Source organism: Xenopus laevis, chromosome 5S (assembly GCF_017654675.1).
Source record: "Xenopus laevis strain J_2021 chromosome 5S, Xenopus_laevis_v10.1, whole genome shotgun sequence".
NCBI lineage: Eukaryota > Metazoa > Chordata > Amphibia > Anura > Pipidae > Xenopus > Xenopus laevis.
In genome coordinates, this window is record NC_054380.1 from 28315001 (window position 1) to 28331121 (window position 16121).

The window sequence follows — 16121 nt, forward strand, 5'->3', positions numbered from 1 at the left end:
GATGTATATGCACTGAGGTAGGCACAATTGGGGCTGATTTATAAACACTGGGCAAATTTGCACCTGGGCAGTAACCTATACCAACCAATCAGTGATTAGCTTTTTTCAGCCAGCTGCAGGTTGAACATTGAAAGCAATCATCTGATTGGTTGCCATGGGTTACTGCCCAGGTGCAAATTTGCCCAGTGTTTATGAATGACCCCCAATTGTATAGCAACCTGGGCCCATCAGTAGATGGATAGAGACCACTCATGAGCTTATGGATTCTTTAAAGTGGTTGTTCACTTTCCAAACACTTTTTTCAATTCAGTTGTTCTTAGATTGTTCCCCAGAAATAAAGACTTTTTTCAATTACTTGCCATTATTTATTTTTTACTGTTTTTCCAAAATCTAAGTTTACAGTTGAATGTTTGTCTCTGGTGTTTCAGTCTGGCAGCTCAGTAATTCAGGCGCAGACTCTGTTACAATTTTGCAACATTAAGTTGATACATTTCTCAGCAGCATCTCTGGAGTATTAGCAACTATTGTATCAATTCTAACAGCTGCCCTTAATGAAACCCAGAGATTCTGCTCAGCAGGGACAAAGATAACAAATGTATCAACTAAATGCATCCATTTAGAACCGTTTACAGGGTCGGCGACCCCCCTCCCAGAGCTGCATCATAAATTGAAAATGACACTTTACACTTAAATATTAGAAAAACGGTCACACAAAGAAAATTGAAAGTCATTGTAAAAAGTCGTTATTTTTGGTGATTTATCTGAAAACAACTAGTTGCTTGAAAGTGAGCCATCCCTTTAAATAATAAAATAACTTATTCCCAGAACTTTTTCGTTAACATAAACACATAAGAGGGGGTTGATAGATGCACACAACAATAACAATGCACGATCTTGTAGATTTAGATTGTATCAGCTAAACATACAGCCCTACCTACAAGATGAAGGACTGCTGAAAATCCTTAAAATAATCGAATGAGGCCGATTTGATGCACTCACGGGCGCAAAAGCTTTGGCAAGACTAGTGCAAGGGGATAACCCAACCCTTTCAATAATATAAAGAATATTCAACAATCAATTTAAACCAGTTAATTCCCAGGCTTCTCCTGTACAGACATTCGCAAGTATTTTTCTTTATTTTGCACCTGCCATTCGTTGTTTCTGGAGAGATTTCGTTCCAGCACTAGAACTCCATTCAGTCTTTAATCGCTCTCACATTTCAAGGTCAATGAAAATCGCCCATTATCCCCTTTCCTTTCCCTGCGGGATTCGAGAAAAAAAAATCCCGAATCCCGTTAAATATGATTTGGGCTGAAACGTAAGGAAGAAAAACATAAGAATAGTATAAACACTGGAGATATCCGTGGTATATTTGTCACTACGGGCAGAGAGGGAGAGAAAAATCGTTGAGTGGCACATCTATGGCATTTGCTCTTAATTCTCGATTTAACTTTAATATTGTTCATTGGGATATGGGGGAGGGTGGCAAATTCTCTCCCTTTATTTAATACTCAAGATTACTAAAAAAAAAAAAACTACTAAAACGAACATGTATATATTAATCATATCCCATATCAACATTCGAATAAAAAAAACTATCAATGCCCAAACCTAAATACTAGATAAAGGTGTTTTTTTAAAAAAAAAAAAAATACAATGACAACGATTCGGCCCCTATGAGACAAACGTCACAAACTCAACCAACAATTGATTTCTAAGGAGGATTTGGGCTCTATTTACTGCATATTAAATAAACTTACATCTTGCGAATTTTGTTCCCATTTTGCCCACAAGCCATTAAAAAAAATCATCAATATTATGAGCACAAATTTGTCAGTCTCGTTTTGACACAGCCTGGCAGGGAGGGAGTAAAAGAGCTAAATTCTTATTCTGATATGCTGAATTAATTTTATACTGATTCCTCCTCCTCCCCCGCCTGTATATAAAATATGGGACACTGTTGAATGGAAACACTGGAAGCCATGGGCAGGACCCGAGCAAATTTATAAGGAGATATTATTTCATTAAAGGAGAAGTATCCTGAAAATGAAAATGTAATATTAGCTTCCTCATACTGAAATAAGAAACTTTCTAAATCCAATCAATTAAATATTCTGTATTGTTTTTGAAATAATCAAGTTTATGTTCACAATTCCGCTCTCAGCATCTGTTTCTCTTCATTCTGTCTTCATGCAGCAGTTGGGTGTCAGATATTCATTGACAGTTACATCCAATATATCTTATAGGGGGGTTCCTTTTCTAGCAGATGAATTAGAAGTTAGAACTCACTGAAATAACTGATTCAGTAAAAACAAAATAACAGGCTTTTGCACAAATTCTGCATGTAGAGAGACATGATTTCTGGTGATTTTAATAGAGTGAGCTCTAATACATCTTCTAGGCAAAAGGAACCTCCTATAAGATTTATTGAATCTAATTGTCAATGACTGACACCCAACTCCTGCATGAAGAGAGAATGAAGAGAAACAGATGCTGAGAGAGGAATAGTGAAGATAAACTTGATTATTTCAGTAACTTTACAGAATATTTAATTGATTGTATTTAGAAAGTTTCTTATTTCAGCATGCTGAAGCTTAATTTAAATTAATTCTTGCGATAGTTCTTTAAATGCTATAAACAACAAATCTACTTTTTTTGTCATTTGCTAGCTAAATTAAAACTGAACAAATGCTAGCCATTTCGTGGCCTGCTGTGCTGAAAGCTGATGCTTATAACTGATCATTGGCAATATGAATACATTCCCATATAGATGTATCGATTTTCTCTTTTTTTCCCCAAAAACATTTCAACAGAACCAGTTACTGGATGTTAGCAGTGCTAAACGGCGCAAATCAAAGCATATTAAATCAGCACCGGCAATTCGTTTAATATTACACCATGAATTGAATTGGGAGCCAAACTATTATAATGATTGTAATATTTGTTTAGGTAGCAAGTAACACGTGGGACAGAAGTTTGTTTCTTGGGAAAAGCATGTACGATATGTTTTAACCGTTTCTGTTGCTGAAATAATCATATTAAAATAATTACAACTCATGCTGTATATTTTCAGCACATTTTAAAATTAAATTCCTGGCCATTCATTTTTAAATATTTTTATTTTCTGAAACAACCAACTATTGACATGTTTAATGTGTTGCTGAATGTGAATATTACATTTTTGTTTAGTTTGCAATATATATATATATATATATATATAGAATAATTAAGCCCTCTCAATAAAATGTAAGTTTCCTGCAGCTTTAAGGGACCACCAAGTCACTATTCATGGACAGTACAAATGGCCACACTCAGAGAGAGAGAGAGAGAGAGAGAGAGAGAGAGAGAGAGAGCGAAAACAGCTATAAATCTCCATTGCACAAACATCAGGAAAACGAGACTTGTGTCTGGAAAACATATTTAGCCTCACAGTATTTGCAATATTCCTACATTTTTATGTGAGTCTATTTTAATAGCTGTGCAGAGTTCAACAAGAATCTGTCTGCATGGCATAATGATATGGATCTCGTATTTTAGTCGCACGATGTGAAATTGAAAGAGATTGAATCGACCAATACCAAGAATTGTGTTCCTGTAAATGTGTCCAGTCTCCCAAATGAGTTGCACTATGATTCATAACTATGGGTTCTTTATAGAGAAAATCTCCTATTGTCTTATATGTATCCATCTGTATTATCCATCTGCATAAACTATATAAACATTGATTGTATAAACACAATCAATGTATTGTCTATATTTAAAAGTAAAAAAAATGGGCACATTAGACACACACATATTATTGACAAGCACTAAAGTGAATAAGGAAGGGGAGATAAGTGGCAGTACCAACAGCTCAGATCAAAATCATACAATTAAGCAACTTATCACTAATAAAAAAAATATGTACAGTGTCTCTGAAAGGAAAATGAACTGGGGAGCGATACTATCCTAATTACACCTCTTATCATCCAATGTATTAATAATATATACACTAATATACACCAGCCAAACCAATACAGAGTACAGCTTGCTCTAAATCTTGTTTTGTTGCATAACTTGGTAGAGAGTTATTATTGCACTCACACACACACATATACTGTATATATCTATATAAATATACACACACACACACACACACACACACACACACACACACACACACACACACACACACACACACACACACACACACACACACACACATATATATATATACACACACAGACACACACACACACACATTCACACACACGACAGGATACCATAAATTGCAGGTGCCTGTCACTTTAAATTTAAGAGCTAATGAGCTTATGAGTAAGTAATCTAATCAGTGCCAAATAGACAATTACCTTTGCATTCATGAGAGTTGCAAAAGTAAAGTTTTTTAAGCCCTGGAATGTAAAACGCCTGCAATGCATTGTGGGTGTGAGCAGAATATTAAAGGAATTAAACTAAAAAGGTACCACCAGGTTGGTGCGGATAATAATCATTTAGCTAAATATATGTATGTTTAATGATGGCTCGGCCTCATAACCTAAGGGTTCATTTTTTTTTCTTTATATAAGATCAGACCTGACCTGACATTTTGTTTAGTGTTTATCTCCCTTTTTGGGTGTTTAGTGAATGTAATCCTATTATCAGTTCTGAAGAACCACAGGGGATTAACACTAACAAATTCAGTCAATTTATTATGCCATAGATCATGCAGTGATTGTTACCACTGTTTAGTTAATCTGGGCCGTGGTGTTCTACATGCACAGACACAAAATAATATTTTACAAATACACACAGGCTTTTTTTTGGGAATATACACGTGGGCTATCCTTTACACACACACCTTTACACACACACATTCTATACATAAAAGTAATATTCTACACACAGAGACAATATTGTGTGCTCCCATACACACATAAAATCAGGCAGGGTGACACAGAGACGTAGGTGCTATACAAACACACAGACAGACAGTGTACTAAATAAACACAGACAAAGTTCTAAATACAGGAAGCATTCTATATGAACACATTTTACAGACATACACTGTCACAGATAAATGTTCTATCTACACTCACATACAGGCAGTGTATATACACACACACACACACAAACACACACATACACACACAGACACACATACACAGACAGACACACACATGCACTGACACACACACATACACACACAGGCACAGACACACAGGCACAGACACACACATACACACACACACAGACAGAGTGCAGAAGGAATGGCAGTTGTGGGGCTGCTGATCATTGTGCATTACAGAGCAGCTCTGTGAGCCCTGGAAGATATTAGTACAAACACATAAGGAAAACGTAAAACTGCAGGATTTGCAGCAACAGTGACAGGCCTATAAATCTGCCCCTAGAAAGGAAGGCCCGCATGCATAAAAAATAAATTGTTCAGCTCATAAAAGCTGCCATCCAGAAAGTGCCTGTTTCACAGCAGTTACTGAAAAATCTGCCTGTTTATTTTTGCAGCTGTCAACTAGCTGCCTCGGCCGAGGTGCGCTCCATTCAGCTGGTTGCACTAATAATAGCGTCCATACCTTCCCTGTGTTTGAATGTCACTGGGGCTGCAATGTCACCTCCATGTACCGTCACGCTGTGCCCGAGAGGACTGCCCTGTGTCTGCCAGTGGTGTCCTGGGGGGACGTATCCAGCTCCTGGGGGGCCATAAACCCCATATTGGTTGCTGGTAGGGTAGGCACAGGCTGAGACAAAGCTGCCCACTGTAGAGAGACTGGAGGCCGACTGCAACAGGGAGAGGTGGGGAGACAAAATGGAAAGATGATTAAAGTCTGCCAGACAATCTCCCCTTTTTCCTTGACTTATAAGACAATGTTGCACATTATAAAGCGAAGATAATATGACTCTTTTTGGAGTTTGGGGGGAGGGAGAGTCTGTAATTCTGCTAAGAATAGGGAAGCATTTGGAGGATGATGAAATTCTTTCATCCACCTGCTCAGTTTATTTTCTAAGGCATTGCTGGCAATGGAGGCCGCCACACGTGGCAATATGACTATGAGTGAAGGAAACAGTTACCTGTGAGTATTTGATATCAGGCTCCACCACAGATTTCTCCAGGCCGTTCATATTCTGACTGCCAGGGAAGCCTGATCGATTGACACTGGCCCAGTCTTCCATTTTTGGAGAATACACAGAGCCCTCGGTGCCGGCAATAGGGCCTAAGCCAAAGAAAATCCGCATCATTATTAGTATTTATTATTATTATTATTATTATTATTATAATATATTGCACATGTTATTTTCTTATTTCCAATAGATAGAAAATATTTTTCCACTTAGCACGAATACTACTCCAGTACACATATATTTATATTATCAATTAAAATGTTTACATGTATGTATATATATATATATATATATATATATATATATATATATATATATATATATATATATATATATATATATATATATATATATATATATATATATTATAGCAAATATAATGGTGACCACTGACCAGATTCATTCTCCAGACTTTTCCTAAGCAGATGTGATATAAACACAGTCCCCTAAAGGATGAGCTGGAAATTAGAGCTAGTTTTATATCTATGAAGCATCATATACAGCACGAAATTGATGCAAGCATTAAATTATCAGTGTAATTAATGTATACAAAACAGTTATATTGTTGGTATGGTTCGTATGAAGATCAGCGGTGCATTATTACTTAAATGAGTCCCTTAATGGGATATTTAATTCTCACCTATCACTTGACATGCAGCAAAGTTTTTGTTTCTAACTACCCCCTAGTTGTTTTGTTTAATCTCCGACACTTCAGTTAAAGTATTTGTTCTTAGCAGGGTCTAAAGCAACTAGGATGTCATTAGTAACGAGATTCTGGCATCTTGTCTCTCATCAGTGGACAAATATTTGACAAAGAAGTAGTTGATCTCCCCTTACCCCTCCATAATGTCCCCTAATCACCTGTAAAACTTCAGCAGGACCCTCAGTAGTTCAGTCTCAATTAAGATGCCAGTGTTTGTATAGGTATATATATATATATATAAATATACAGGAGTTACAAAAATGGTTTATTTAATGTCAAATGGTAAAAATTCTTTACATTTCCGGTGTCAAAAATGTCAAAATGTGGCTTTGCTGTAGATAAATGATTTCTTTTATGTTCTGCAGGTTATTATGAGGCTGGTAACGAGATGTAAACTCTCAACTATAAAAGAAAAGAAAATTCTAAACAAATTTCCATCTATTTAAAGTTCTTTGCAAATGTAATTGCAATAAAAAGCAAAGTTTTGTCTGACCCTTTTTTAACTCCTGGCTCTGACTGCTGTAAAATTGTAGCAAAAAGATTCCATTTCTCACAATACTTTGCATGCTTTTTTCGGAGGTCTTTTAAATCAGTTGATGGGTTTCAGTAGTCAGAACGACTAGTGCAGAGTACATAAAGCCACAGACAGATCCTTTACAAATCATTTTATAGCCACTGCATTTTTATTTTTTGTTCAAATTAATGTGTACTGGAAAGTTGCTTAAAACGAGATTTTCTTTCATTGGGTATTTTTTTCACATTTCCTTTCAATTGAGGGAATCAAAGGCCCAGAGCATGATTAGTGTGTGTATATATATATATATATATTTTTTTTTTTTTTTTTTTAAATTTGTAATGTATAATATAAAAGTCCAATGTTTCATATGCATTCAACAAACTTTTATTTGTTGCACTGTTATTTAAAGTTTCTTGAATGCACAGTATACTATCCTTAAAGTGATACTGACACTAGGAAAATATCATTGAAAATATTGATGTACATCAAAAGTTGATGTTGATTTTTTCACTGATAGTTCTGCTTTTGTAAGTAAAGTTCCTAAACCTGACTGTTTTGCCAATCTGACTGTCCCTTCCTAACCTGTCAGTTAGAGTTTCTAATGCTAACAACTCCTTCTGCACAAATATGGCAGCCCCCTCATACAGGAACATGGGGATCAGATGGGTAATGTAGAAAAATCTGCAAACACTTTAATGGCATAATTATAGATAACATGCAAATACAATACTATGATAGATGTAAAAATTCCAGGTGTACTATCTCTTTAAGGATAGTATCATGTGCATTCAACAAACTTTTATTTGTTGCACTATTTTTGAATGCACATTACACTATCCTTAATAAAGGTCCTAATAAGGACAGGAAAAAAAATATATATATTTTTTGAATAAAGTACCCCCTCTTGTAAAATATAAGGACATTATAAGTTACCGTGGAGTTTCATGACCATATAAACCCAGGAGACTGAAGGCCGAGTGTTTTTATACAGGTCATGGAACTCCCAGGTAACTTCTAATATCCTCACATTTTGCAACTGGGGGTACTTTATTTATTATAATACACAAGTTTCAGTGAGTCATGTGACAGTAATGACATAAGAACTCACCGTTTATAGCTGATGACATCACTAGTCACTGTTTATATAAGGATATAATTTAAGGATATAATTTACAAGATATTCATGACTTTTGTGTAATATATATATATATATATATATATATATATATATATATATATATATATATATATATATATATATATATATATATATATATATATATATATATATATATACAGCTTTCAGCTCCCAGAGCCTGTCAGCACCTATTAGCACCCAGTCCCCACTCACTTACTTTGGTCCATGAATCCATACCGGATCCCCAGAATGTTGTTGACAGAATGAGCCGAGGGCCACTGCCTGGCAATATTGACATGTCCCGTGGGCATGTGCACCCCTGGGTGATGAGAGCCCCCCTTGGTAGAGCCAGGGGAGATGGGATTGGGGTAGGGATACTGATACAGCGGGTTGTAGGGTAACGTTGGCTGGGATGGAGACTGCTTGGGGCTCTCATACTGGTTGGGTTGAGACAAGTTGCCGATTTTATTCCTTAATATCCGACTGATGGAGCTGACAGAGGGGACGTTGTACTTGTCGCACACGTTGTCTGCCAGAAGTCTGTCCCTGATTTCCCAAGCGAAGATGCCGGGGTCGCCCTGTTTGTAGTCCCTGATGTGTTTCACTACGGTGGGGGTGGTGACTCTGGGTTTGCTGCCTCCGATAGCCCCGGGCAATATAGAGCCGGTCTCGTTGTAACGGGCCAGGATTTTACTGACACATCCGTGAGAGACGCGCAATTGTCGGCTGATATCGCAAGGCCTGATCCCCAGCTGCGCCAACTCCACGATCCTCAGTCTGATCGCATTGGGCAGGGGTCTCCCATTGACAAACACACCTCCCAGCTGGTTCACTTCGCCATAATTCTGTTCTGTAGAGGGATAAACACAACAATTAAAGGGTATCTATTTGGAGAATGAAGCGCTACATGGGCATCCCCCCTGTCTGTACCTCATTCACCAGCAGGATTCACTGGCTGCGCGCAAACATTCAGCAACAGCGCTGCGTAGAATCTCTAGAGTACTGTGATAGAGAAGGCAAGATAGCGCCTAAAAACATTGAAGCGCCGAGGCAATAAGACAAGGCACGAACACAGCAGCGCAGGTTTATTGTTCTGAGCTTTACGAATTCTGCACCATTTAAATGAATCAGCTCAGTTCTGTGCGCGCAACACGAAAGCGATCCCTGGGTGGGTTTCCCCAGTATTTCATATTCACAAATTCCAAAAAGCCTCTTACCCATTCCGTGCTGCAACATGGGAATCGCAATGCTGCTCGGCAGAAATTTAGCGGCTCAGATAGACATGGGACGAGGGTTTATTTTCCAGAGTATCCAGATGAGGAGGAGGGCCGTGCGCTAAATTACTCCAAATAACAATGCGCTTTCCTTCTCCTCCAGCAAAAAAGCGCAAGGGCGAACTTGATCTGATCAGAGCGAAATCGCTCTCAGTTATCTGACTGCAGTTTGTACAGATCAATTTGACGTGTCTTCCACGTCAATCTCGGTGGTCAGGCAGCGGCGCTACTGGTGACATCTCATTGGTTCCCGTCATCCCAAATAGGCAGAGATTTCTGTGCAGTGCGACTTACCCATTCCGGTCTGCTGTAACCCTATCTGTCTCACTGGAATGTCTCCCTGCACTCGCACTAAAACAACTCTGACTACAAGCTTTGATGGCTTTCTCTTGCTCTGTGGCAGCCCCATCCATCATTTCTTCTTTTACATTCATCTCTATCTTCTATCCATATTCACACACCCATACATTTATTATAAGCACTTCCCCCCTGACTATTGGGGACCTCTAGAACACAAACTCCCATCTACTGAGCTCTGGCACTATAAATATATATATATATATCCTTGATAAAGGTCCCCAGGTGGGACCGAAACGTTGGACACAATGCTGTGTTAAATAAAAGCACGTTTTGATTCATCTACAAATGAGTGTGCTGATCCCTTCATCATATATATATATATATATATATATATATATATATATTTACACATGGATACATATTTTTATATGGTCAAGTTACCTTTACATTACCTAGAAACCAAATTATCACCTGGAAGCCAATATGGAATTTACATGATTATTGGCATGGCATTGCTGAGTATGGTGGCACCTGCTGAAATCAGGTGTATTTATTATAGAGAGAGAGAGAGAGAGAGAGAGAGAGAGAGAGAGAGAGAGAGAGAGAGGAGTGCACAACCATAAGGAAAAACAAAAAATCTGGGTGCTTGTCCGAAATATATAGACACATTCTGCAAGTATTAACAGCACTCCAAGGATATTCACAACTCAGCGATAATCATAAGTAAGTGAAGGTTTATTGGAAATCCAACGTTTCGGCTCCTTCCTGGAGCCTTCTTCAGGGGTAACTGACCAGTCAATACTTGCAGAATGTGTCTATATATATATATATATATATATATATATATATATATATATATATATATATATATATATATATATATATATATATCGGCAGCCTTTCCCACTGCCCCAATCCATACAAGCCTAAGAGCCTGCCATCCTTGAGTTACAAATGAGGCAGAGATAGGATGTTTGTAGAGATCAGGTAGCAGGTGTGAGTGTGTTGGGAGGGGGGGGTGAGATTATCTCTTTTTCAGGATCCTTTTAAATTCAATACCCTGCTTAGTGCCCCAAACACGAACATTTTACTAGGAAGTGCACAAAAAGTCACAGGCAGGCCATTATATTAATTAAAGGAGGTGGTTTATCCAATACTCTCTCCAATTCCTAGCAGTGTCATCGTTAAATGTTATGCACAGAGACGAGACAAGGGACGCCTATTTATTCCTCTGTTATATTATTTCTTGTTAACTGGCTTTAGTTTCTTGTTGTCTTGATACCAAATAGTGCTTGGCATTATTATATGTCATTCTAATAACACATATAGGTTAACACTTTACACACACATAAAACAGCGATTTGTGGCTCTAAAATATTCATTGATGTTACCCTTAAAATTATTTTTAGCTATTTCATTTGTAATGGAGAACACAGCCAGCAGCATTCAAATAAATATGCGTTCATTTATGTATTTTCTACTACATCTCCTATTTTAATGTAGATGTTTTATTTTTAATTCTTTTTGTTCTCATTTCTTTCTTTCTTGCTTTTTTATTATTATAATAATATATTAGCCACAGCATGCACAGACACTGAAGAAATAATGACATGTCAGCAGATTAATCCCCAGCATCTTGTACAGGGAGAGCTTCCTGGGATTCTGGTCCCTATTAGAATGATTCCCCCTCTTACTCTCCGAGGATCCAATGCCTTCCAAGTTAATGAAAGAATATAAATATTATAATAAAAATGTGCAGATAGTAGAATTTCATAGTAGAGTTGTAGGAGAAGAAGTCCTTTAAAGTATTTCTCTAGGTGGCGCTTTATTTGTGTTTGAATTGTTGAGACAAGAGGGAAAAATAAATAAAAAAGCAGAAAAACAAATACAGAAAGTAGTGATACCTATATCGGCTAACAATAAAATTTGATTGTAAGCTTTCGGAGCACCAAGGCGCCTTCCTCAGGCATGTGCTTGACAAGAGGGAAAAATAGATAGAGAGACAGAGATAGAGGAAGAAATATAGAAAGGGAAAGACGGACAGCTAAAGAAATGTTTATGGAGGGAGAGAGTGAGAAAGAGGGAAAGAGAAAGAAGGGAAAAAAGAGGAAGAGAGATGAAAAGATAGAGAGAAGGAAAGAGATAAAGAGATATAAAGGGAAAGGGGGGGAAGAGAGAAAGATATATGGGGAAGAAAGAAAGAGATAGATTGGAAAGATAGGAGAAGAGGGAAAGAGATAGAGGGGAAAGAGAGTGGGAAGAGAGAAAGAGATAGAGGGGAAAAGAGTGGGAAGAGAGAAAGAGATAGAAAGGGAAAGAAAGGGGAAGAGAGAAATATATAGAAGGGGAAAGAGAGGGGTTAGAGAGAAAGAGATAGAGTGGAAATAGATGGGAAGAGAGAAGCATATAGAAGGGGAAAGAGAGTGGGAAGAGAAAAAGAGATAGAAGGGGAAAGAGAGGGGGAAGAGAGAAGGAGAAAGAGGGGAAAGAGAGGGGAAGAGAGAAATATATGGAAGGGAAAGAGAGTGGGAAGAGAGAAAGAGATAGAAGGGGAATTAGAGGGGAAGAGGTGGTAAGTATGTCTCTGCGATCAAGTGCTTCCCTCCCACACAAATAAAGAAGCAACTAAAGAACTGGGCAGCTGCTAAACTGTAACTTCAAGTGAATGCCATTGTATCCAGAAAAAACTGGTGCAGCTCTATGGGGGGGGGGCAGCAGTCTGGTCTCATAATAAAAGGGCCACATGTTTCTAATACAGATGATGTCACTGGGGCAGGTGTCTGGCCTGGAATTAATACATTTGGTGTAAAGAAGCGCACCTATTCCGTGTGTAGCTACAAGGGCACTCGCTCAGGAAAGTTGTCTGTATAGCGACAGCGATTTATATTTTAACGACTCCTGCCGAGAAACAGAATCTGTGTGGATGACTTTGCGCTTAGCCTGGTAGTTCAGGAGAGTTGCGCCTGCAGAGCAGATCCGGGAAAATCTGAGACTGGGAACTGACTGAGAGACAGATCGTGCATTTAGGGGCAGATCATCAGATTGGTCAGACTGTGAAAAATAGAGCAGAAATACGTATATATAGAATACGTGTGATGGATAGATGATCGTTTACAATCAGATGTTATAGATAGACAGTGAGATAATATCCACTAATACTCACCAATACTCACTAATATTCACTAATACTCACTAATACTCACCAATATTCACTAATACTCACTAATACTCATTAATATTCACTAATATTTACCAATACTCACCAATACTCACTAACACTCACCAACACTCACCAACACTCACTAATACTCACTAATACTCACTAATACTCACTAATACTCACTAATACTCACTAATACTCACTAATACTCACTAATACTCACTAAAGGTAAATTAGTAATAACAGGAGGAATATGGGGCGAGTAGTCGTATGAAGCTGCTGGATGTAGCGACACTGACTGCTGGAGAGAGACCCGATTTTAAAGGAAATCGCAAAACAATCCGATCGATCGCCTGTTTGTACAGGGAGGGGCCCTAGACGCTTTCCCAAAATATTTACCAACAACTCCGACTTCCGAACCACATTCTCTGTGACAGCGATCAGTCTCTCCCCTGCTGTCCTAATGGAGTCTTTTATAAATAATGAACTAAACTAACTAACCCTGCTGTCAGAGGTTTATTCCCAGGATCAGACAAAGCAATACAACTATTGCACATTATTAACTAAACCTCCGAGGTGTATTGGAAATACATACATAAATAAATACATGATCCACATATACTCTAATATAAAAAGGACTTCTTATATATTTGAAAATGTTTATATAATGCAGGCAAAAAAAGCTTCCCTATCCCTCTCTTTATCTATCTATCTATCTATCTATCTATCTATCTATCTATCTATCTATCTATCTATCTATCTATCTATCTATCTATCTATCTATCTATCTATCTATCTATCTATCATCTATCAACTATATATCACCATCATCATCATCTATCCATATATACACTTTATAGTAATATATGCGTATTGAATATAAAAACATGAATGGAGGACACACAAAAAAAAAAAAAATCACCAACTGCCTTGGTGCTGAGTTGTAGTTCTGCAAGCACCTCCAGAGCAAATAAAAAAAAGAATCCTTTTTATTTACTACAATAAAAAAGAGTTATTGCTGTGGATATATATATATATATATATATATATATATATATATATATATATATATATAGATGCAATAAGAGCTTTATCTTTTTGAAGATATCCTGGTCTGCTTCAGCTTTTTCTGATATCCTGGTGTGCTTCAGCTTTTTCTGCCTTTGGATATTTGATTTCTGAACTGCAGCCAGGTATGTAATTTTTGAAGTGTGTGCCTTTCACAGCATATATATATATATATATATATATATATATATATATATATATATATATATATATATATATATATATATATATATATATATATATATATATATATACAATATATATATATATATATATATATATATATATATATTTTTTTTTTTTTTTTTTTTTTGTTTTTTTTGGACCTTACTGCTAAAAGGTAAATGCTTATACTGTAAGCTATAATAATAAATCGTTTATTTTCTACATACTGTAAATATTGAGGTGTGTGCTTTCTACCCATTTGTGTTCTCGCAAGCTTTGCGCATAAGAGCTGGAATATTCCAGGGACAGACAGACAATCACATCGCTTATTACCGCACGATCTCCACATTAATTACAAGAACGGAGTTTGCTCCAGTTGAACCGAATTATTTGGCAATAAAATCCCTTTCTCCATCGTCCAATTGTGTCTAGAACGAGCTGACCCTCTGAGATGGTTTTAATTGACTCCTTCTCTCTCAGTTCGGGCCTTGGGCTTTATTTTATTTTATTTCATTTTGTGATCTCATGGCCCGTATGGAAATATTAGACGAGGTTAATACGGCAGGCGATAAACTGCGCGAAGGGCACGTTTTCAGGCGATATTTGAGTAGAAACGAAAAACGTAGTCAAAAATTATCATTGGAAATATAAGGGTTAGTTGTGTATTTTATTGTGCTAATTTAATGCTGTTTATAGCTTCATTTTATTCTCTTCAATGCATGGAAAAAATATAGAAATTGTTGCAAATGCAGGGGGCAGCTTTGTGGGAGCTTCTGGGAATTGTAGTTATTTGACTGGAACTGGACGTGACTGAATTACGCGCACTGACAGCTGCACCTGGCGCTAATTCGCTGACACGTGATCTGATTTAATAATCTAAGATTGGGAAGAAGTATTTTAATCAGCAGTACAGTAATGTTGCCAAGCAGAGATCAGTCATCTCACTCTGTGTTAATGTAATTGAGTGTTGGAGACTGGAGAGCACTAATTCATTAGCCAAAACGAACAATCGTGCTATTGAGAGTCATACAATACTTTATTTTGTTTTTTTGTAAATATTGGTTCATGCTGGCTGCAAACAGATTTGCCTGGGTCCTCTCACTTTAACACAGGTTATCAGCTCTCACTTAAGTGCAACCAGCTGTACCCAAGTAGTTTCCTCTGAGCTCAAATGCACCGCATGATAGGACCTAGGGAACTGAGCAACATACTGGGACACACAAGCACACAGAACACACTAGCTCACTGGGACACACAAGCACACAGGACACACAAGCACACTGGGACACATCAGCGCACAGGGCAACACCAGCATACAGGTACACACAAGCTCCCAGGGACACCCCAGCACACTGGGACACACAAGCACACAGGACACACAAGCTCACATGGACACACAAGCACACAGGGATACATCAGCTCACAGGGACACACAAGCTCACTGCAACACACAAGCTCACAGGAAACACCAGCACACTGGGACACACAAGCTCACAGTACACACCAGCTCAAAGGGACACACAAGTACACAGGACACACCAGCTCACAGGGAAACACAAGCTCACAGGGACACACAAGCACACAGGGACACATTAGCTCACAGGGACACTTAAGCACACTGGGACACATCAGCGCACAGGATACACAAGCTCACATGGACACACAAGCACACAGGGACACAC

The 16121-nt window shown here is 37.7% G+C and overlaps 1 protein-coding gene across 3 annotated transcripts in view; it reads right to left on the bottom strand.

Annotated features, from left to right (window-relative positions):
- The window catches only part of pax1.S (paired box 1 S homeolog), a 14620-nt gene extending 4310 nt beyond the window's left edge, over positions 1-10310 (bottom strand). The window contains exons 1-4 of one of the 3 annotated variants that reach the window (XM_041564074.1): positions 10041-10310; positions 8690-9322; positions 6064-6206; positions 5607-5772 (exon numbers count right to left, since the gene is read on the bottom strand). In XM_041564074.1, coding sequence (XP_041420008.1) covers positions 5607-5772; positions 6064-6206; positions 8690-9322; positions 10041-10155 — 1057 coding nt within the window. In that variant the 5' untranslated portion in view covers positions 10156-10310. Of the gene's footprint in view, positions 1-5567; positions 5773-6063; positions 6207-8689; positions 9323-9689; positions 9871-10040 lie in introns of those variants that run through there. The other 2 variants (XM_041564073.1, NM_001096982.2) reach the window with 2 other exon arrangements.
- Between the last annotated feature and the right edge of the window lie 5811 nt (positions 10311-16121).